The sequence below is a fragment of the Galeopterus variegatus genome, unplaced genomic scaffold (assembly GCF_000696425.1).
Source record: "Galeopterus variegatus unplaced genomic scaffold, G_variegatus-3.0.2 Scaffold693, whole genome shotgun sequence".
In the NCBI taxonomy this organism is placed as follows: domain Eukaryota; kingdom Metazoa; phylum Chordata; class Mammalia; order Dermoptera; family Cynocephalidae; genus Galeopterus; species Galeopterus variegatus.
In genome coordinates, this window is record NW_007726804.1 from 382,999 (window position 1) to 408,747 (window position 25,749).

The 25,749-nt window shown below is 35.5% G+C and overlaps 1 protein-coding gene across 1 annotated transcript in view; it reads right to left on the bottom strand.

The window, feature by feature from the left end:
- Window positions 1-25,749, bottom strand: part of ZFHX4 (zinc finger homeobox 4) — a 184,359-nt gene that overhangs the window by 132,198 nt on the left and 26,412 nt on the right. The window contains exon 3 of the mRNA XM_008571505.1: window positions 24,870-25,372. Coding sequence (XP_008569727.1) covers window positions 24,870-25,372 — 503 coding nt within the window. The remainder of the gene's footprint in view (window positions 1-24,869; window positions 25,373-25,749) is intronic.

Sequence of the window (25,749 nt, forward strand, 5' to 3'; positions counted from 1 at the left end):
ATAAAGCTCTGTACAATGCAATTTTTTCCCCCTAACAATGACTAGAAATCCAGATTCCTTTCCGCAATTAAAAAACAAAAGACAATTGTATTAGATTATTTCATGAGCTAGACATAGAGAAGGATATATGATTCCAGTCCTCTCCATAGACTGGATGAATCTCTGTCTAAATAGTCTCTGCTTTGAGTGGATATTTAACTATCATCTACAGTGGGAACGAAAATGTGCTGCTTTAGAAAAGCAGCTTGCATGCCAGGGTCCACTCAATGTAATGGTGTCTGCTTTGAAGATTATTTTAATCTTTCCCCACCCTTGTTCTGAAAGGAAAGAATGGAGAAAATGACAGCTCCATTATTAGAAATACAGCTTCAGAAACAAACTAATGTAGAATTCTCCGAAGGTATACTATTGAGGCAAAACCACAGTTTTTAAAAGCCTTTCCCTATTTTTGCAATTGCATTTTATGACAGGAAATAGTGCTTTAAGAATATTGTTTTTCACATTCACATTTTATTTTGCATTTTGATCAGTGGAAATAAACTAAGGTATTTTCATTGTGTTTTATTTTCTTAGTTTTATTCTATACTTATGGCCAATTTAGAGGCTAATTGTAGCCTCTGCTTTGCAAGAACTCCAAGGGAATGTTTAATTTTAAGTAAAATTGTTTTCAGTAAATAAAATATGCATGACATTGACAACATGGCTGTTTCATTAATTTTTAAACTACATTTTAAACTTATAATATTGTGAATATTAATCATTTAACAACTAATACTCCTTTAGCACATAAACCCTTAAATATCCCATAAAACAGATTGCCCTTCTAAAAAGTAAAATGGTTTTAACAAAAAGTTTCTTTACCTGAACATGCCTGTATTAACCCATTAATATGCATGACATACATAATTATGAATTAATGAAGAAACTCAACTAACAAAATATTTTTTATGGAAAAAATTGTGTCTAAGAATTCATTAAATCTATTATCATATATTTTACTCCTTACACAAATTTGATCATAATTGTGGCACTTACAACTATCTCATAAAGTAAAAATTAGTTTTCATGTTCCATTGTAAGGATGCTAGCTAAAATTAATATATCCAGTATGATCAGAATTCATTCTTTTGATTGAGAAATATATATTGACACTAATTTTGCAATATATTGATAAGAGCATTGGTCTACTTTACTGCTATTGAACATATGAAACAATGGGCTTATTTACTTTTCAAATGCAAGGTTCTTTTATTTCTATTTGTAATGAAATTTTTGCTCACATTCACAGATCAGAGACTGAATAGGAAAGAAGTAGAGCAGCTTTCCTACTCACTCAGACCCAGGGACTCCCTGACCACAGACTGCCTTTTCCTTTAGCTGGATCACAGTCTCCCATGGCTAAGAAGATAAATGTCTACAATTATTCTGACTCAACTGTAACCTGAGGAGGAAACAACAGGCTCTTTCCTGACTCAGACAATGGGCTTCTCTCCTCTCTCTCCACCTCTAAACTTGACATCCACCCATCCAAATCCTGCAAGGCTCAAGCCAAACACTACTCTCTTCCTATTTTTGTCCAGTTAGCCAGACTTTCCTCCACCTGTGAAAAGGTCCTACCACTTTGTAACTCTTTGTGGTCACTCTCTAGACAACTGTTCTTAAATTTACAGGATCTAAGAATCTTAAAATAGATACAAACACAGAAGGAAAAATGCATACTTTTGTATTCTCTCAGGATATACTCCTTCCACACCTTTCTGAAGCTCACCTATGGATGCCCTAGGTGTCTTTGTGCCCCAGATTGGTAACATCAACCTTTGAAAAAGCTTAGCAGTAAAGAACAATGATTAAGAGCACAGCCTCCAGGCAGACAAATCTGGGTTCACATCCCAGCTCTTCAGCTATCTGTACACCCCTGGATAAAACACCTGACATTGCTATTCCCCATTTCCTAATCCGTACAATTGCATGGTCCTCAGTGGACTGTTTGTGGTGAAGACTGGATGAGACAAAGGACATAAAAATTCCTTACTCCATAGTATTTTAGTTGTGAAGTAATAATACAAAATATAGGAGCTTTATAAACGTTGTATTAGTTAACTATGTGTATCTCTGACCATGCCCATGTCAAGGACCATGTGTTAAGTGTGCATACTCCAGGGCACCTTAAAAAGTGGTTTTAACACTATACTATTGAGGCAAAACTGTTTTTAAAACTTATGAATTTTTGCAACAGCATAGTATATGAACAAAGTTTGTAGAATCAGCACATTTGCTTCAGTTTTATACTGTTCAGTTATTATCTCTTTGTTCATGTTGGCCACAAAGCATTCCATTGGCCACAACTGAACCAGTTCCTTCTCTTTAAAAATAATATGGATGGACTTCTTCAGGGGATGGTTTTAATATTGCCTGTTTGCCAGGGAGGAGACTCCTGAAGGTCTCCTTTGTCCATATGATTCTAACATGAATTATTTTTCCAGAATCTTCTAATTCAATTATTCCAGAGGTAAATTACTTTATTAACAAATAGAAAAACAAACACACAAACATGAAGTTCTCCTTTGTTGCTTTGAAATTTGTTTTCTCCCAATTACATGGGAGGATCTCTAGTTCTTTCTGACACACAGTACAAAGATGCACATGGCCTAGCTTCATGTCCCGTTATTATTTCATAGACTTCAGTAAATTCTGCTCCTATTCTTCTCCTTTTGAGATTTATTAATACCAGCTTTTAGTCATCTGTAAACCCATCCATGCTGGCTGCAAGCATTCCTGTTACCCTGGTCTGGAGCTTTTCAATCTGTTATATGTCTTTTGGGGTGAAAGGTTCACATCTATAATATTTCTGTTTTGTTCATGCTGATGCAATAGAATTTTATAACATACAACAAAGAACTGGAATCTCAGCAATAGCATATGTAAAATCATGTCAGGAGAAAAGGGCAAATCCCAGGACCACTGTAAGAGACAGTCTAAGAGGCCCCATCCTCCAGCCGTCTATCCCATGGGAGTACTTTTCCAATTAATTGGAATAATATGTCACCTAAATTGAACAACAGAAATCATCTCTGCTCTCTAAAACCATGAAAATTAGATATTTTGTATGAAAAGTAAGTAAAAGGGAGACTTGTTAATTAAAGATTTAGCAGAATCATTTCAAGTCACAACTCCCCACTTTACAAAGTCCTCTTCACTTCCCACTGAACAAAAACAAAATATTATTAGACAGAACCATTGTTTCAGTCTTAATCCCATCAATTTACTCATGGATTTATTGAAGTTCTTACAAACAACTAAGCTTCAAAGCAGAAAGCACACACCACAATTCTCCTGTCATCCGCACGCTGCTATCATTACAATTGCAGTAAACTCGGAGGCAGGGAATGTGGTAAAGAACAGAAACTGCTTCTAAAAATTCTTCAGAGTTATCTTCTTATTATGATTGTATTTGTTCTACTTAAGATTTTTTAAATAAAAACAAATGTTTTTGTTCAATCAAGCCCCGTAAGAGCCACTAACAAAAGCAGTTTCGGAAAGGAGTTGATGTACCAATGCTTTAGTATTAAATTATCTCTGACCTTGAAATATTACCATAGGCAATGAGGTTGTAGCCATCATCACAAGTTTATTTGAAGGTCAAGTTTCTCAAATAAAACTTACATTTTTCTAAAAACCTATGAACAAGGTGGGAAATCTGATCATCAGAACCAGAATTACTTATTTCAATAATTAATAGAACTAGTTGTGAATATGAATATTTAAAGAGTCAACACCAAAAGGCCTAGATGATTCAGGGTAATCACTTTCATAACGATTGGGGGTGCTCTCCCAGACTGTGTTAGTTGTCACTAATAACCCATTTCAAACCTGTGACTTTGCAAGGACCTCATTTTGATGGCCTAATAGTGTCAGGCACAGATTTCAATGTTTAAATTATTAAAAACCATGATAAAGGCCAGTACTGCCACCTGCACTGAAAGGGTGTATGCTCTTCCTTTCATCTTTTGATTAACATGGGGCTGACTTTCCAATTTGTGGATTAACTATACCTTTTACTAGTTCTTTTTCACCCACTGATTTCCTGCCTCTTGGCCATTTCTTAGCTCATTTTCATATCCCCCAGAGGGGAAAGAGAGAAAATTAAACTCAAACCTATGGAATTTGCTCTAATGAAAGGAAAGGGAAGAGATTGGAAACCACTGGCTAAAATGAGGTTTGGGGATTTTCATTCTTGCCTTGGTTCCAGTTAACCTAGAATATCGAAGGCCTACTTTATATGAAGTCATTTATCCTCCACAACATGATTTAACCGTGACCAGAATGGGAAAGCTATTACACAAACCAGAACTTTTCATAAAGTTTCTTAAACAAAATTGCATTTAAGAAGATCAATTAATATACATCTTGAGACAGATATATTTAAGATGCGAAATTTCAGAAAAACAGACCACACATCTGTTCTCACTTAAAAATTATGTTTATACTTTGGTCAAAAAAAATAAGGTGTAACTGCTTAGAATGTATTAATAGTTTTCTGCTTATTTATTGTTTTTTACTGATCGAGTATCCCAGCCCAAGTCCCCAAAGGGTTAATGTTTCTGGGTGAGCTGAAATTCACAAGCATAATCCTAAACAAGTGAGGTGAAGTTCTATCAGGTCTATTTCAGCGTATCAGGGATTACTGCTAGCTGTCTAATCCTGCTGAGCCTCAGGGAGGAACATTCTATTGTATTTGAAATCCTGGCCAGGAAAGAACAGAAGGTTAAATGGGTGCCTTGCTCTGTAATCAAATATCACAGGCACCACTTATCTATTCAATGAACAACTGACGTAGAAAATCAATTAGGAACCAAATAGCTTCTTAGGAATTTTTCCCCAGAAAGAGGAGAGATTGTCTTAAAAAATGAGTTTACTTGATACGTTTCATGGTAGAATACTATGAATTGTGGAATTTCAAAAGTTGTTTTAGCTGGTTTCTAAACTATGTCTTCCCCCATGCTCTAGAGCTACTGTGCTATTCACTTGCAAAACTGGGAGCATTTCAGGAATAATGATACCACAATCTAGGATAGCTGATGGAGCCACTCTCCTAAAGAAAAACAGGGATGCAAAATCAATCCACATACAACACTATTAAACCTGGGTATAAATTCTGAAAAAGGGGCTGGACAGGTTAGCTCAGTTGGTTAGAGGATGGTGCTGATAATATTAAGGTCCAGGGTTTGATCCCTATGCTAGCCAGCCACCAAAAATAAAAGCAAATGTATATTAGGTTTTATACAGATGATTTAAATTAAATAATTTCCCTCTTTTAAAATGCATTTTTCAACAGTGTATCATCTCATGTAAAAATATTAGGAGCATTGAAAAAAAAAAAAACAACAACAACAACAAAAAAAAATTAGATTCAACCCCTGGGGCTCTTTATTCCCAGCAGAAAGAGGCTCCTTTTGGTGGTCTGAAGGTTAACACCCTTGCCTCACAACCCCCATCCTCTACCTGTCACTCTGAGTAGATGTCACAGTTCATGCACACAGACAAACAGGCTGACCTGGCCAGTCCGCTTGACCTTGGACAGGCCTAAGATCAAATCTGGTTATTAATATTGGGGACAGTCAAAATGTAATTTTCCAGACACTGGAGAAGTGAGCTAGAAATTATGCAGCAGGCACTGGCAATCCCTGTCAATCAGAAGCATCATGATGCTAAGCTTTCAAATGTTCTTCAAGAACTGAGCAGGAGTTAAGATAAAGTTTTTTTTCCCCCCTGCACTGTGAATGCTATTGAGAGAAATTTGCTCAGGGCCTTTATATGCCCAACTTATCTGTCCTCACATTTTCAATTATTTCTGGACTCTCTGCTTTATAAGAGTTCTTGTAAGGTAATCCATTTGCAGGCTAAAGCAGATATAATTGGAAAAATATTGCCTTTTCATAGTCATGGAAGATACTTTACAAATGGGATGAAATACTTTTAATACTCTCACTGTAGTTCAATGTGCATATAATTTTAACCATAGGTTCTCATTCTCTATAATTATTATTCCTTATAACTTTCTTTCAGAATATGTCCATAATATAGGCTAATACGGGAAAATATGAAAAATCATTTAAATGCCTAGGCAAGTACCAATGTACAATAGTAATGAATGTATTACTATCTTAAACCATTACTAAAATTAAAAAAACTGTTTAATCTAATATTCCTTCCATAATTTACACTATCATTTTCACTTTCCAAGCCATGGGCCTCTTGATAAGATAGCTATGTGTCCATGATGACATCAACATTAATGATTTGGCCAAAATCTCTCACTTAGGAGTATTGATATTTCCAGTAAAAATGTATTTTGAAAATTATGAACTTTTTATTTAAGTACAGACCCAAAATAACACAACTGATGCAAATACACTTATTTAAATCCTGGGAAGAATTTTTTGTCTGCTCTACAAATGTACAATTTAACAAAGCAATAAAATCTTTTTTTTTCTTTGAATAAAGGATATCCTGGGGGCTGGCCAGTTAGCTCACTCAGAGATTCAGAGCATGGTGTTGATAACACTAAGGTCGAGGGTTCAGAATCCCATACCAGCCAGCAGCCAAAGAGAAAGAAAAAAACAAAACAAAACAAAGGATACTCCTCTTGATTTTTTTTGTCTAATTACCAAAAAATGTGTCTTTAAAAATGTACCTGGCCTACTGTATCTTAATGAGATATTTTCTGCATAAGGAACTATTGATTTGAGCTCTTTGTAAAGATACACTCTATGCCACCAGCATGGAGACTTTACATGGTATGTAGAATTATGTTACAATAAACTGCTCCACTCCTTCAACCTCCTGGTATTCTATATCAGTTGCTTCCTCAAGCAACACAAATCCACTAATGCTTTAATTTGTGACACTGCTAACTGGTATTAACAGATTACGACTATGAAATGTCCTTGCATTAGTACTGGCACAGGAGGATGATACGTCTGTCATAGTAGAGCAAAATGCTTTAGGTCACACAAACTTACAATAACGTATTATATCTTCTCCTTAAGCACAAACCTAAAAAGGTTTATAGTATACTATGTGTGCTTATTGGACATTATTCTAAAATAACCAAAATGTTAAAGGCACACCCCAGGCAAGGCAAGAAACTTCTATCCTCTACTGATCTGTATGCATCAGTTGGTGATGATCAGTAAGTGACCAAGCCCATCAAATTATAAGCAAAATCTTGAAATAACTGATTTTCTTTTTTAACCAAAGCACCCAGTTGTTTTATTAATCCGGCTTTTTTAGTCTGCGGAGAGGGTGGTTGTTTTGTTTGAGTCTTTTGTAGAACACAGGTTACATTGCCAGTGGGACTCAGGTACAGTTTGGCATTAGCGTTTTACAGTGGATCCATATTTAAAGACAGCTCTTGTGGTCAGTACAGAACTGATACGTTATTTCCAGTTGATTTATAGAAGAGGTAATTCCTTATGAAACAGACAAAGATCCAGTTTTAACTTACAAGTAGTTGAATACATTAACTTTTCCAAAGTAATTTGTCATGATAATGTAGATTCTGTTGTTCATGAGATTGGGCATCCTATTTATTTGTTTCTTTTTAGCATTAGTTGTCAGTGTAGCTGCCAGTGCATCTATATCAGATGTTTTATTTGGGAGAAAAGTATGGGATATCATTAAAAGACAATTGTCAAATTATATAACATACAATGCAGAGCTCTCTTTCATAAACAGGATACAGAGGTATATATATATATATATATATATATATATATATATATATATATATATAATGTACACATCTATATCTGCACATACCCATACACACATGTTCAGATCCATATCTAGAGAGAGAAAGAGAGAGAAAATATATGCCATTATGAAGAAAAATCCCCAAAACAAACCTCATAATCTGCCTACTGAAAGTAGCAATAAAATGAAAAATTGCAGAATCATTACAGTGAGCTACAAATGAACCTGTGACCCAGCTGGCCTGTGGAAGTTGGTTCTCCTGAGACCTATAATATTCCTGTCCAGAAAACAGACTGTATATCTGCTGCCTGGGCATTTCTTCATGTACTTGGAAAGTGGATTTCTACTACCATGATGAGGCAAAAGCAGGATCCTAAAAATTTACCAGAAGGATATTCCTACAAAATTCAGTCCAGGGGTCTTGGATTTTCTTTTACCAACTTCTGGTCTCAGAAAGTGGTTTCGTGGTCCAACAGCTCACTAAAGTGCCAGACTTTCAATGAAAGAATAGCCGTTTTGTGCAGAAAGTTTTTCTGTATGAAGACTTGCCATTTTTCCCACTGCAATGGGATTTTTATACATCAGAACATGTCAGACTCTTGTCCTTGGAGGCAAAACAATGCACAAGGTAGAAGGTAATTTGATTACTTAATGTGACAGAGTATGTCGCATTGTCAGACCCTAGCAAAATCCTAGCCCGTGATAGGAAGAGATTCACAGAGGAAAGCGGGAGACAGAGTTTCTCTCTTCTGAACATGAAAGGAACAGATAATAATGGAGTGAGGATTAGTAAAACCACTATACTCAACATCTTCTCATGGAATCTTTAGATCTACAAGTGCCCTTCAATATCTTCTAGACCAATGGTCCCCAAATTTGGCTGATTATCACTATTGTATCTTTAAATAAAGAGATACTTGGGATGTATCCACAGAGCCTGTAGCCTTGGAATCAGTGTTTTAAAAATTCCAGCAGGGAGTCTGATGTAGTTCAGTTTCATCTCATCCAACCTTCAATATTATATTCTGCACAAATGGGTCAAGTGGACACACAGCCATTTCTAGAATGCCTTTTCACATAAACATTTCACGACTCCAAAAAAGTTTTAAGGTGCCTGCTCTCTGATAAAATCTCCGTGGTAAATGTTTTTGTTTTCTACATGCCAGCCAATATCCAGCAAAATCAATTCAGCTCAACCCCTAATGCTTTTTTGAATACATTAGTACAAAGTCTCATTCAGATTCTTCACTTTCCTCCAAGATTAGAAGAAGAGTTAGATTTACACAAATCCCAAGTCCTAATACCACAAATAAATGTTTCAAATCAAAAGTACTAAACCTATTACTTGTTTACAATAGTAAATAACTATTTCTTTGTTTAATATGTGATTGTAAGTTTAATGCTTGTCTGTCCCGTGCACTAAACCACAAACTCCACCAGAGCAAGTCTTGTGTCAGTCTTGCTTGATGCTACCTCTTTTTTTCCTAGTACAGTACCTGATACAGTGAGCTATCAGTGAACAAATAAATGAAATAAATAATCAAAAATGTAAATAAAGAAAGGGGGGTAAGGTATGTAATTCACCTATTTCTCTATTAATGATTTTTACCCTGCTTCCTGTTTATGAGAAAAATGCATAAACATGTGCCCGTGGATTAAACAAAACAATAGACAACCAGCAACTTGATATATGTGTAACTACATCAGCAATTTAAGAGGAGATACTTGTTAAAGCTCAGCATAAATTCATCTCTGAGAACCACAGAAATGATTAAGTTTAGACTAGATTTCAAAGACCATTAAGTTAATGCTTATTTTCTAATTCTAAACGGTCACTCAAAACCCATTTTATAGATGGAAAAACTGTATCATCCCAAAGGCAAAAATAAATAGAATGCCAGATACAGAAGCTTTAAACATTCATTTTTTCAGCTGGGAGCCATACTTTCTACTACTCATTTGCAAATTCACACTTGGAGGACTTGAAAACTGCTATTTAAAAGTGTAATATGCAGTTCTTTTTCTGTGGGTAAACTTCTAAGAAAGAATGGATATTGAAATTAAAGCACATAAAAGGAACCACAAATAGTTATTTTCTATGAGCTGCATTCACCCCTTTTCAAGTTGGTGAGTGTGGCTATGTTCCTCTTCAAAGCGAATTTCAATTGAGGCCAATTGGAGGGATAAAGTTAATAACAGCTTTTTGGTAATGACAAGTCCTAGATACAATAGTGTGACCAAGTATACTTATATATGTATTTTTTTAAAAGCGCCTTACCAATAATAAAAAAGCAGAAGTTATCTCCGAGTACAACACAATGCCAATAGAGTGGATGTGCTGACAAGACATGAGTAATATTTTCCACATATAAGAAAAGCTTTCATCTTAGAATACTTTTTTCAAAGATATTTTTGTACCTTAATTAAGATCTGCAGAACTCAGTGAAGTGATTTCTTTTCTCCATTTACTAATACATTAACTAAGGCACAGAAATGCTTGCCAAAAACCACATAGTTAGAAAGCCAGTTGGACTCCTTAAGACAGAAAATGCCTAATTTTCTTCTTTTAAACTTTTCTTCAGTTACAGAGAGATATAGGCAGAGAGTTGTATCTTTCACTGTCTTTCTCTGAGAAATCACCCCACACCCTCGCACCACTCCACCCCCAACTTATTAACAATGGGAGGGTAGCAAAAATTGATAACTGCCTCGTCAATATTCATTAAGCTCAGCAAGTGTTCATAGACATAAATGCTGAACCAGGCAGTCAATCTTTCAGTTTCACTGTGTTTGAGACTCAAGAAAGAAGCTCTAGAGAATCTCTTAGTATGGCATAATATGGCATATCATATTTCCTTGCACAATTTCCCCTTAACTTATCTTCATAGTAAAACAGAAAGAAGAAATTATGCAATGATAATGCTCTAACAGAAGGAACATTGGTAATCCAACCCCTGATTTCAACCTACCTGTCATAGGGCCTTATGAAGACCAGTAGGTCTATGGAAATTGAAAACTTCAAGGAATATAATAATTGTTTGAACCAAATAGGAGTGTGCCTGAAGTAGTTATAGATATTCAGGCTATTCTACACTAATTATTACATCCCACATGACAAACAGGTATTTTTATGTTTTTGCACCTATTAAAAAAAATCCTTCCAGTTAGCAAGAAAATTACCAAGAAATATTTAAATTTATCCATATCCTTACTAACATGAAAACACAAAAATCATACATTCATAAACATCACATGGATGGAGAGGTAGAGGCAAAAGAGAAGGAAGACTTTAATTATAGTGTTACTGTGCATTATTTTTTCAACAATGAGATATCTTTTCCAGTATGGAAACACACAGCCACTCTTCATCAATGTTCTGCAAGGCAGGAACCTGATCCCCCCCCCCCACAAATACCTAAGAAATCTAGATATTAATTCGCTAGAAGACACAAGGGAGTAAATACTGCTAAAATGTGTTATATTAAGTACTAAATGCGTCCCTATGAACTTCTGGAATTCAAGAAGGCTGTGAACAGGGACAACCCACAAGGGAAAATAAAGCACAGAGAAAAAGTAGTGTATATTTTCTTGTAAAAACTGGTGAGCTTCTTGAGGACAGGAACTGCACCTACTCCATCTGTGTCTGTCTGAATCATCCTTCTGCTCCAGCACAGAGCATCTTCAGCCAGTGAGGACAAATAAGAATTTGTGTATCACTAGAACATCAATCTCACAAATGTATTTCAGTAAATTCAAGCTATTATAAACTATACCAATTTCTCATTCCTACAAATGTGGGGAATTCAGTTTGTAGAAATTTTTCAAAGAACATAGTACAAATCAAATAAATGGTTTACATTCAGATATGAAAAAAAGAGCTTAAGTCTATGTACTATTTTGGGTGATTTTTCCAATTGGCCTTCCTTCACTTCTCTTCCCACCCCCAAAGTTTTTAGATCTTTGTCTATCTCATTATTATTTCTTCTCTTCCTTTCTTAAGGGATATATGTTCTTCTCAAAGATCAACAATTACAGTTATACCCTTATTTCCATTCCCTTCTGCCACATCCAGGAACTTCCCTTCCAGGTATCCCTTCTCAGTGCAGTATCTGCACTGTGATAGTGTCCTATTTAACACTGTGGGTGCTGGAACCAGACAGTCTGAGATCAAATCCTGACCCAGTCTTCACTGTTACCAGCTACATAACCCTGGATAAATTCATTAAGCTTTCCTTGCCTTCGTTTCCTCATCTTCAAAATTAGCATAATAATACTGTCTACCTAATAGTGCTGCTGTGAGAATTAAATGAGTTAATATATTTAAAGAACTTAGGAAATTACCTTGTACCAAATAAGTACTCGATCCATGTTAGTATCAAGTTTTTCACCAAGCTAGTCAGCAAGAGGGGAGCAGAAGGGGCGTGGGGAAAGTGATAAAAATTTGAGGTATCTTTTAAAAGAAAAGAGAGGAGCAGAATAAGTATAAGTAGTTCTCCCTGGATATGTATGAAAAACACCATTTGGGTACTGGCATTTTGCCTTTTTAATCACCTAACACATTCTTAACAAAATAAGAATTGACTGGCAGTAATGAGAATCCAGTTAATATTAGTGACTGTCAGTCCAGCAATTCCACTGCTAGGTATATATCCAAAAGAAATGTAAACATGTGTCCACACAAAATCCTGTATACAAATGTTCATAGCATTATTACCCATAATATGCAAAAAATAGAAACAATTCAAACATCCAATTGATGGGGAATAAATAAAATGTGGCATAGCCATGCCATGGCAATTTGGTAATAAAAATAATGAAGTGCTGATACATGCTAGAGCACAGATGAGCCTTGAAAACCTTATGCTAAGTGAAAGAAGCCAGTCACAAGAGATGCCATATACTATGATAACATCTGTATGAAATGTCCAGAATAGGCAAATCTATAGAGGCAGATGGTAATTAGTGGTTGCTTAGAGCCAGGAGAGGGAGGGTTGTGGATGGGGGCAGGTGGCTAGAATGATACATGATCTCTTTTTTGGATGATGAAAACATTCTAAAATCGATTGTGGTGATGGTTGCACAATTCTGTGAACATTCTAAAAACCATTGAATTGTATTCTTTAACTGGATGAATTGCATGGTATATGAATTATATCTCAATCAAGTTGTTGCAAATTAAAAAAGAAGCAGTTGCAAAGCAGAAGGCAATGGCCTCAACCTTCATTGTACTGACAACTTGGTAAATTTTGTAGCATATAACTTTAGTTCCTTCCCTTTCTAATTTAGAACTGCTCTCTTCAAACCCCCCCCCCTCGGGTGTGGGTTAATTCATAATATTAAGATCCTCACAGTCCATGCCCTCCATTGCATGTCCATCCATATGCCTCTTCCCTGGAGCTCTTTATCCCTGCTCTTCCATGTTTTAGTCACATTTTCCTATAGAACTCCAGGCTTGAGATTGCTATCTTATTCCATCATTTTCCCACTATGAACATGTGACAGTTGATCAGTTTAAGAAGATATTTGTTTAGGTTACCTAATCCCTTGAGTTTCAAGGATACCTCTGAGTCTAAGTATTTTGTGGAACCTGTTGTGACTTTAAGACCAAAGAAAAGAATAGAGTACTAATTAGACATTAATTTGAGAACACCTTGCCTTTTAAGTATTATTTTTTGAAAGACTTAGTACTGAAGTCTTTGCAAAAGGATACCTACTCCAAGGCTGGGATCAGGAACTGCTTTTTAGAGGGGGGGGGGAAAGGGTTAATGTGCTCCCACAATTAGGGGGGGCCATTTCTTTTTGGAGAACCTATCAATTTTACCAAATCATATCCTGTTCCCTAAACCTTTGATTACTCATGTGTACATACAGAACTGATTCCAGTGCTTGTTGACGAGTCTTGCACAAAATCATCAAAGGTTTATTATCTCTAGGAACTGAGAACACCTACAATGCACAGGAAGAGATTTCTGTGATCTACTTTAAAACAAAATAAGGGCATTAATGATTAGCTCAGTTTTTTAATACATTGTTATATATTTTCACTTCTCTCTCTCTCTCTCTCTCTCTCTCTCTCTCTCTCTATCTATCTCTATCTCTCTCTCACACACACACACACACACACACTCGTGAATACAATTAGTTTGAAGGTGTGAGCAAAATAAGAATAAGTAGGTCTCCCTGCATATGTGTGGAAAACATCATTGGGGTACTGGCATTTTGCCTTTTTAATCACCTAACACATAGCATCTGAGTACATCCACATTTTTCTTCATGCATTGAAAGAACTGAATTGTTCACTTTTTGGAAAAATGTACACACACACACACACACATATATAATCAACTTCAAAACACTTCCTCTGCACTAATGGTTTTCCAATAAATTATCAAGCTGCTGTAATTAATGGGGTAGCCATAGCTTGATGGGAAGGAATAAAACGATCTAGTGCATACTACAGGAACTTACAAGTAAGTGTCATACCTGACAATCTATTTTGAAACATACATCTAAATAAGTGCTCACAAAATCAAGCAACTGATTAATTAGGAAGTCATTTTCTCATTTGTGACTTATATACTCCTACCTCCATGTTAAGAATGAATGCTCTAAAAACTAAGTAGTTCTTAATAAAGCCCATATTAATTTTTCTAATATTTAGGGAATTAAGAGAGCCAAAGACTCTATTTCTCTAGAAAAAGTTATTTATGAATCCCCCTTGCATTTATTTTTAAGGAATTTGGTTATGAGACTGGAAAGCCTTCCCAAGGAATACTCATCATAGAAAAATTTGGTACTGTTAATTACATCCAAACGTGTTGTTTTAAATACTTAACTTGCTATTAAAAAATATAATAAACCCCCAAGTAATAAAACAGAACTTGCTTTTAGACAAGTTATTTTTCAAAAGACATTGAAATGCTTCTGTTTAAAAAATAGTGATATTTAGCATCACACAGTAAACAGGAGAGAGGTTTCTCCCTTTTAAAGTATTACGTAAGATAAATTCAACAAATAAAATAATACTGAAAGGGAAATTTTGGTGTATAAATAGTACTCATTTTAGCACATCAATCTTCTTTTTTTTTTTTTCAAAAAACAACACTGTTTATTTGGTGTAAAAATTGGAAATTATTTTCTCCTATCACTGATGCCACCTATGCTGTCACTCAGTAGTGACTGCTGAATGTATGCTGAGTTTAAAGGAGATGCCTTGTAAACTGACTCTGTTTCAGAGGTGATGGCAATTAGACTTGCTACCTGATTTCCTGCAATTGAACAGTGAATGATTTTAGGCCCTAAGGACATATGCTGCCGTTATTCTCAGGCCTGCCAAACAGATAGTTAGAAATATTTAAAGTCTTTGAAAGATACTGCACATTATAGTTATCACAATGTCCTTACATGCTTTACACACCCCAGCTGTAGTTCCTGGGAGCATCTACACTGCTAGCAATTCTGTCATGTCAAAACTAAGACAATTCTTACTTTCCAGTAAAAGAACATTTCATTAACAAACATGGTCAACTGCAGCAATGCCAATGACTCACAATTTTTTCAAGATTGACTAGCCAGATTCAAGGAGGCAAGATTTCCCCAAACATCTCTAAGTTCAGCCAATGTAAATAGTTGTAACAAGACTTCAGGCTTTACATTAGAATCATTAGAAAAATTCGAGGAGGAGAGAGAGGAAAGGAGTGTATTAGCAACATATGTTGGAAAGAAAATCCCTGGAATCTTGTAACGAAAATGGATCAAAGTAAGACGTAAAAGATAAAAGTAAAAATTAATAATAACTCAAAACTAGATGATTTTTAAAAACTCTAATAAGTAGTAAGTGAATAGGACTTCCTCCTATAGATAGATATCAGGATATCAGAAAAAGGAGAGAGAAGACTCAGATTATGGGCAGTGAATAGAATGTGCTTTACTGGTTCCTGTGTATTAAGTTAAATAGTTAGGGAGGCACATTCCCTCTTTCAGGTCAGCAGGGTACCATTTAGTACATTACTGCTGAGGTACCCTGGTGACCTGAATGAATTAATGCAGCTCTAAAGGTGCTTAACTTGCAAGCACTGAGAGCTCAGGCACTAGAAGTGATAAATATTCTATTGGTTCTTTTTATTTAATATACCGAATACCCGCCAAAAAGCCAGCAAAAGGATGTATTTTTCGAAGTGAATGAATTCTGCTGTGGTAGGAAATAGGCAGATAACAATTTTAACTAGCAGTTTCTCCTTCTAGCTTTTAGATGACCCAATGGGTGTAAGATCATCACTCCAGTGTTCTGCATTCATGTGTGCAAACCTAGTGGCCAGCTCTTATTGTACCTGCAATATCTTTGAGGAGACCTGCTAACGTGAAGGAGTGAAGTGGACTTCCAGATGGTTAAGCCCTAGACAAAACTGTAACGTTTGCCTCTGTGGCCCCCAGCCTTTCTCCTCCTTTCCCACACTCTGCTCTTCCTATCCTCAAATACAAAAAGATTTCTTATTAACCAAAGCTCATAATGCAATCCAGGACATGGGCTGAGAAGAAGCGAGGGTTAACATTCCAGCACAGGCTCCTTACTATCTGTGAAGACTTAAGCAAGGTGTTTTTCCCTGAATTTCAGTTTTCTCATATGGCAAAATGGGAATAATAACATATAACTGTTAGGAAAAGTAAATGAGACAGTGTACATAAAGATTTTAATTTATTATGATATTTACAATATATGAGGGTACTTGAAAATGTTCATGGAAATATTCATATTATCTTTTAATTCTATTTTTACATGAACTTTTTGAAGTATTCTCCTATGTTCTCTCTTCAAAAAGTAGTGCCATTGTAAATAAATAGATAAATAAGTCAATTATCAATATGGTTTCACTGTTGACAGAACATCTAGCATCAGAAAAAGGGATATTTTTGGTAAGATTCTTGCCAATATCCCATAAATCATAAATAGACAGTCAATTGCCAACTCTATCTGCAAATCTGACTCTTCTTATCACAGGATACATAATCACAGACTAAAATTCTTTTTTTAAAATTTTTAGAGCTTTCCTCTAAACTGGAGTTAACCAATACAGTCAGAACTACTAAATAGCTCATTTCTTTCCACCCTCAGCCCTGCATTCCACTAATTTTATCAGCAGATATCCAGGGACAAATAATTCTTCAACCCTAACCTTTCTCTGCATTACTCCTTAAAAATTGTTTGATGGGCAAACATAATCTTAACACATTCCTTAAGCAATAGAGAGGGAAACGTATATTCTGTGCTATCCAATACTTCCAATGAAAAAAAAACTTTAAGAAAATCTGAAACAAAACAATGTGGTCTCCAAACATTTTTTTTTTTTTTTTTTTTTTGTCCTTTTTGAGACCAGCGCTCAGCCAGTGAGCGCTGTGAGTGCACCGGTCATCCCTATATAGCATCCGAACCCGCGGCGGGAGCGCGGCTGTGCTCCCAGCACCGCACTCTCCCGAGTGCGCCACGGGCTCGGCCCCAAACATTTTTATATTTACTACATACATATGCACATTTAATATACATAAATATTATGTATTATATTCAAGACTACAAAAGTCCTTTTTTTAAAGATAAGAAAAATAGAATATTAATAAAAGGTTATAAAACCAAGTAAAATAAAATGCTGCCACACATAACTGTTATTATTTGTGATAACAGTGTAACTGGTCATTACAATAATGTAATTTTAAGCAGAAATCTCACCAATGATATTGTAAGCTGAATTTACAGAGATTCTCCAAGATCATACTAAATGAGCATCCTGGTTATATAAACAGGTTGACCGAAGTTGCAATTTGACACATTTTGCACTCTTTATTAAGTGGTTTTCTTCATTTTGTAGGCAATGCATTGGTAGCATCATACTCGTATTTGAAGAACATAAATGTTCCAACTCATAGAAAAGCTCTATCCTGCCCTTAAATTCCCATTGTAATCCTGATCTTAACTGATCAATAAAGTCTTGCTATGCAATAAGGCAATAAGAGTAAGCCAAGATATCCAAATAACACTGTACTACATCTACTGATGACTCGGGAGACCACTCAAACCACTGTTGAGTAAAGCATGGAAACTGTTGATGGCTAGGTCTATGGATTTAACCCTTAATTTTATTAACATCCTTGACATCTAACCACCAAATCTAACCTGTAATTTTGGAGAGCAGAGTGAATTTTGGGATGCATCACTTTAGAAAATTCTTCATCTCAGTGGCACTTGGGAAGATGGCTTATACCCCGGCACATTAACAAAATACAACACCATACACAGACATTTCAAAACCTGACACATAGAAAGTGCTCAATACATGTTTCTGTATTTATGGGAAGTAAAAACCCATTTGAGACTTCTGCAAACAGAAATTTGGCCTTTGTGCCCATACCAATCACCACACTCCTGGGTTACAGAATCCGTGAAGATGTTTCCTGATGGTTACAGGTGGCTGTGTCTCCATTGTTTCTCTTAACTTTTTGATTAAATCATACCTTCCTATGCTCTCCTGAAATATACTAATAATTTGGGGAGAAAAGTGCCTTTGAAGGCTTGAATTATCTGAATAATGAGCAAATCTCCACGTCTAATTGAACTCAGCCTGAGCATAGGCTCAGACTCAAAGCAAACTTGGTAAAGCATTTCCAGTAGAAGTCAAGAAGGCCAGATGTTCTGGAAGCAGAACCGTGGTCATTATGCACATGCCAGCTCCTCCTCACTCCACCCAGGGCCAAGACCCTTTCAGCAGCATGAGGTCTGGTTAACATATGACTCTGGCTGCATTGCTGCATGGCATCTCAGCACCCAGTTGAATATTTCAGCAATTTCAAACAAGCCCCACTGACAGGGATGATTAAATTTAAGCCGAAGAAACAGGCAAAGAGAGCACGTTAATTATGAGATAACACCTTCGTATGCATTACCTAAATGACCTCGGAGTGGGTGACAAATGAGCGATTTATCACTTTTGGTTAAATCATACCCACATTTCATATGAGAGAGGATGAACACGTGTTGTACAAAAATGTAATACATATCATAGAGTATGAGTTGACATGTTCCTGAAGCAAATGGTAGTACCAAACTGTTGAATGTGTTTCTGTGGTGTGATATGGTGCTGGTAGTGTAGTGGGGTGTGTGTGAGTGGGTGAGTGGGTGTGTGTGTGTGCATGTATGTTTCTGTATTCAGAAGGAATAAATAAGGGAAGCTCTTAGGGAGGGGCATTACCCAACCTAACCCCGATTTCTGACCTAATCACTCCAACCGCCACCCCCAAACATTAGAAATTCATCCAGAAATAGCAGTTCCTTTAAAAAAAATACACTCTGTAAAAGACTTGAAAGTCATTTACACCTTTAGACGCACTACTCTGCTTTTATAAAAAAAGGCTCCTTTCCCCTTAATTAAAGAAATACTAGTTTTCCTTGAGGAGTTAAATAGGTAATCTTGCAACATGGAATATTTCCATGAAGAGAAGATCTAGATGGGATAAAATAGTAAGGATTTCAGAAAAACAAACAACAGCATAACAGCATGTGTCTGACATGTAGGGAGACAGTAACACTGGTTAAGGAAAAACATGTAGCAAATAAAATAGGAGGATTTCAATGACACGCTTTGCTTTCTTTAAATTTTGTCTGGGTTTGATAACAATTTCATACACTAGAAATCATTTTCTCTATCCTGACATGGATGTAATAAATTGCTAATGCCTGGTCTAAATCAATCTTCCTACAGATTGATATGTATCCATCTATCTATCCATCTGTATTTTGATAGGCAGCTTTTGGGTTTTTTTTTTTTTTCTGGTGGAATACAAAGAGGATTTTCAGCTCATAGTGTAACATGTTACTTCACACGTGAATGTAGTGAGAAACTCCTTATTTGTTCTGAAGTAGCCATATTATAACACATGGCTCTGCTTCAGCAATCGTCAAGCATAAAAACAGAAGTAGACATAGTCGATAGGGCTGGCCAACTACATTGTAATCTGAAAACACCAGTAATTTATTAGTTGCTATTACCTAACCAACTCCTCTTTATGTAATCTGTATATTTATTAGTTATAAGTATTATGCAAGCACGTGCTGCTCTACTACAGAATCAGTTTTTTCAGTCTCTGCCTTGTCTTTTTATATGAGACTACAATAGAATAATTTGAATTGTGATTACCTTTTTAAAACAAATCCTGCAACTAGAATTAAATTTCACACTGCATTTTAACCTTGAAATGAACATAAATTTGAAACTAATACAAAAAGTGCAAAAAATTCCATATTCACGTTAATGTTTAGCAACAGAAAAGGATAACTTTTGTTTATCTCTAAAAACAGCTTTCTTCACCTAAACAAATGACTAGAATAAGATTTTAAAAAACCTGTTTTGCCTTCTGAGATACACACATATTCCAATTTCCTTTTGCACAATGACTTTTATGCAAATGTGCACCACAATCTCCTGACCTCCCTTACCATCACACTGAGACAATGACAGTTCAATAATTGAAATGGTACATATCTGGTATATTTTATTTTAAATTGCAAAGTCAGACTCAAGCCTATTGAAACAAAAATACCTCTGATTCTTTGTTAATTTCAAAGTGATCGGGTTATTATTTCCTAGTAGTAAAAAAAGCAAAAAAGGTAGGTGAAGCTAATTATTCCTTTTTTATTTCCTTTATACATATTTTTTCCAGTGTGCTTCCTTGTATTCTCCTCTGTGGCCCTTCCCCACATCTTGATTTTAGTTCTTAACCCGGATTCCTTCATCCATAACATGGATAATGAGAAAACCCGAAAAACGTTCCTTGGGGAATGTTACACTAAAAGTTACCTAGGACTAAATCCCACGTGTGTTCCTTTGCTCACCATGGAGACAAGTGATTTGTTCCCTGCTCTCAGCCAATTTGAAATCCAAATATGAAAACAGCATTATGGAATTCAGACAGACTACTCTGCTTCACCACTAGCAGATGCAGGAAGAAAAAAAGCTAGTCTAATTAAGCTTTTGACTTTGAACCAGCAAAGCTGTGAACACCTCACTTAAGAATACAGATAATATTAGAAGAGCAGCTGACGTGCAGGTGCTGCAGACTGTTTGCATGCCCTGCACCGGATGGTGGTTAGACCAATCTGCTGGCCAGAAAAGTCTTGGCTATGCTGAGCCAAGAATAAACTACACTGTAAATCTGACATACTGCCAAAGTCTTACTTGTTCTTCCTCAGTTTGAATGTGTAGTACTAAGAGGTTTTCATTATATCTTTTTACTGGACTTTTTAGAAAGTTTGGGATCATGTGAGGGGTAGACCAAATTGCAATGCATTTTTGTAAAATGAGGATTAGAAGTAAAAGGTTTCTCCAATACATTCCTCAGTTTACTCATTTGTCCATTAATTACCCTACAAATATTTATTGAGGACCTAATATTTGAATATCAATTGACTAAAATTTATAAAGAATGTAAAGGCATGAAATTAGAAGACTATAATCAAATCTAATAAATGGTTAGCTGAAAAACCACTACACATACACACACATACACACACACAAGGATACTTTGAAAAGTTCATGGAAAAATGGAATTAATAATATGCATCTTTCCATGAATGTTCTGAAGGGCCCTCGCACATGTGTGTATGTATATGTGTGTGTATGTACATGTATGTGTATGTATGTATGTGTGTATGTGTATTTACCTTGCAAGACAGGTTGTGGCTATCTACGTATCTTAGTATTTATTAAGCTCACTTTAAATATACATTCATGCATTAAAAGTGAAGATTAGAGCAACCCGTAGTTTCATTTTATTGTCTTATTTTCCTCGACCAATTTTGCTTCATCATTAAAATTTCTGGAGGAAAAATCAAAATTTAACAGTGCTTAGCACTTCAGAGCATTTCACTTGAAGAAATGAGTAAGATTTTCTTAACAGTAACAATATAGTTTTTAAAATTCTAAGGAAAATAACACTGCCTAAAAATGAATACAGCTTTGTTTGTTTTTACAGTCATAGTTAGCAATAGACATAAAGGTATTCTTTTTTTGAGTCCATATGGAAAGATCATCAACACATTCTGCCTCTGGGTTCTTTGCCAAAATACCATAACCCACAAGCCTTCTACCTTAAACATAAAAGGAAAGGTGTTGTTCTGGTCAAATAAAGAAATAATTTTTACTAGCATACGTCTAATGTTAAAGCTGCCTAAATCCTGCCAAATACATTAAAACAACATCTGTAAAACAGATTTTCATTAAATTGATCAGTTTAAAGTTAAGCAGCTAGGCAGATGATGCTTTTAAGCTAACCCTTAACCTTTAACTTTTAACCTCCTTAAACTAGAATAAGGGCACACACTTTTAGGTAATATTGCTTCAGTTCGACAATGCAAGATGTAAAGTGGTCTATTCAAATCGAAATGACACATCGCCACATCTAGAGTGTTATGAATCAATATGTTGTCAATAATGAGAAAAGCTGTTTTCTCACAGCTCTGTATTTTTCTTATAACTGCTACTTGTCACTTTCTCTTATAGTGAATCTTAATAATTCACTATGTAAAATGATGTAAATTAAACTCCTAATGAAAATAAATCTTATATAGAAGTTTATTGTCTAGTCATTAACTTGGAAACTATTTTAAGTCTAATTTTAATATTTTAGCCATATTATAAACCATCCTTTTTGCCCAGGCCCAGGCCAATTTGTTAGGTTCTCATTTAAAAGCAATTAATGTTACTTATGAACCAATTTTATTTTGCCGACACAAGCCAACCAAGCTTGCTAATATCCTCGTTACTGCACATGAAAATTCTCTATATCTGACTCACACAGTTTCTGAAATCAGTTTAGAAATGGCATCTTCAACACATTGCTACTCTGGAGTATTTTCCTAGTTACTACTAGAAATAATGAATGCTCCTTAAAGGATAATGCAAAAGAACATAGTTTGATTGCCTAATACTAAGTTTCAATAACTCAAATATTTACCTCTTCGATCTTCTTTTAATTCAAGGTAAGTTTGTTCAAAGTAATTTTATGTTTGTTTGCTGACCACTTTTAAATGCTGCACTAAACAAGGGTACTTGGGTATTTAAGAGCTAAGCAAACAAAGAAGAACACATTTTTATATAATTTATAAGACTTTTAAGATAAGAGTATACCTTTTGGTTGTGGGATCTAAAGCTCTCCCTTAAGCCCTCTTTATAATCAAGCTTTTATCTCAATTGGTGCTTATAAATTCAAAGATACTCTCCAACTCTCCATGCAAAGGAACCTCAAGAGTAACTCTAGCACCTGGCAAACTGCTCTGCAGAGAGTGAGGTGGTCAGTCCATGCTTATGCAACAAACTGATAAACTTACACACACACACACACACACACACACACACACACACACACACACGTTTAAATAATCATCAATTAGATTAAATAACTTTTCCTGAGAAAATAAACAATAACACAACCTTTCTTTAGGTTCCCACATGAGATTAATAAAATAGAAAAATTTGTACATTTATATCTTCTATTCACAACATGTTAATTTAAAGTTTAGAGGAGCTGTGTGAATATAAACACAGTTCATGAATATTCTATATAGCTCCCAGGGTCTAAATCTATTATTTATACAAACTTAATGTTTTTTTGTTTTTTTGGTTTTTTTTCTCCTAGGTATTCTAAAAGTTTTAATAGGTCAGGTAGCAACAGAAAAAAGTAGACAATTGAACAGCTGTCAACTGTTGCTGCAAAACCTATGAATTATAATACAATTAATCCTTTATATTATATTTTCAATACTGTCAACTTAGAAGCTTTCCATCTTACATAAGGGCCTGCACTCCCCCTCAAACTGTGTAACCCAAATCTAATGCTTTCGTTATTGATCCACAGGGTGCCAATATCACAAGAACAATGTTACAAATTCTCACACTCAGTCTTTAGATTTTTTATGCACAGTACATCCATCTATAATTGGAACTTCAAGAAACAATCCAAACACATATTACTAGACCAACCCAAACAATTCCTGCACCCAATCTAAATAGCCACAATCTGCTCTTTTTGTTGTATGTTTATAAATTTTAAATAGTACTAGAAAAGTCATAGGTATTATAATCACTGGTTGACTCCTGATAGTATAGTTATCACTGATTTCTAGTATAAATCAATAGGTAACACTTGCAAAATGGATTTTGTAATCATATTTAGAGCTTGTTACAATGACTAATGGTTTGCAATATTTTCTGAATTTTAATATCCTCCAGACAAAAAGAAGTTTTTAATAAGTTACCAAGTTATTCATCATATAAATGAATGTGTTACATTTGTACATGAACCAAGACAATCAAGACAATCCAGTGAACAAACTGCAGAAAATAATCAGTAATTAGGGTTTAGAGAAAGTCAAGACAATAAATGGTGCTCATCACTTGTGTGTATTCATCACATTTGCATAGTTTTTCCCAGTAAAGACAAAAGTATATTTGCCATTTTATGAGCATATTTATCTATACCACAGCCATTTGGAGGCAAAACATTACTAGCTGGGAAAACAGTCATGCAAAATAACAACAGAGTTTATTTCTGAAGACTTTCAACTGATAGGTAGGGAGAGTGTTTACTCAATGTTACTGAGAACACACAGAACACAGAAAACATGTTTTGATTGTCCTTATTTGTCACCAAACAAAAGATGATGCACTCACACGGTAAAGTACTGTTCTTGTACTCTGCTCCCTGTAACTATTCACATTTAGCCAAGCATGGTGCTATGTTTTAAAAAACAAAAAACAATAAATAAAAGACGTTTTAAAAGTATTATTTTACATGTGGCAATAACCAGGAAAGTTCTTTTATTTCAGCAAAGCCAGAGAAGAAATCAATGCCACTGAGATAAATGTAAACAGGACATATGGCACCTTATCAATAAATTCTCTAATTCCATATGTTTCAGTATGCTTTTAGTAATGTTAATTAGAGTCTATATACCTTGCCCTTCAATTTTTTTCCTTTTCTTTCCCCTTAATATTCAGATTTGTGCTCCAAGCTCTGAAACAGTTAATTCCCTTCTCGACTCTGTGCCAATGAAAAGGGATGTCACTGCTTACCTTGTAGAGCTTCAGGGCTGCCTCATGCCTGTGATTGGTGGTATGCAAGCGTAATTTATCCACACTGTTGGTATAGTAGTCACAGGCATTACATTTTAGGTGAACGGGGTTGCCAATGGCAATACACTTCAACCTCCACTCATTGCTTTTGCCCCCTTCTTTAATGTGAGCCACCAGTTGATATTTCTGCATATGTTTATCAGTCTTGCAGTGGAGCTGGAAGTTGGCCTTGAGCTGAGTGTTGTAGTTACAGAGCTTGCACTGGTAGATATCTCCAATGACAGCCCTCCATTCCTCTTCAGGGAGAGAGCGCTCACTGCTCACATGCACACTTAGGGCCTCCAGGCTGTCAGAGGTGAATTTGTTGCAAACAGCACACTGGAATAGCTTCAGCGCTGGGTCACTGATATAAGGTGACAGCTCTCCTGCAGTAAGGAGGGACAGGTCATCACCCATTAGCTGACCACTGGCAAGCCGGATTTCAGGCGGCAGCTCATTATTTACTACAGGAAAAAAAAATTAAAAGAAAAAATAGAGACTAGAAAATACAGCACACACAAAAGAATCTGTAAAATAAAGTCTTGACAAGGAATGTGCTTTCTCTAGAGCTTAAACTATAAAAAGCTGTAATAGGATTGAATCAGGATCAATTACAATCATCCCCTTCAACTTCTAAATTCCCTCATCAGATAGCTTTAATTACTCCTACTGGGCATGATGTCATTCTGAAATTTGTATTTCTGAGGGCAAGAAAGTTGATCAATACCATAACAAAACAGTCACGTGGTTGCAATTTAAGAGCCTAGATAAACGTACACAGGCACTAAATGTTATTTCCCAATTTGTCTTAAAGCTTGATGGGATTTGGTTAATACTGTAT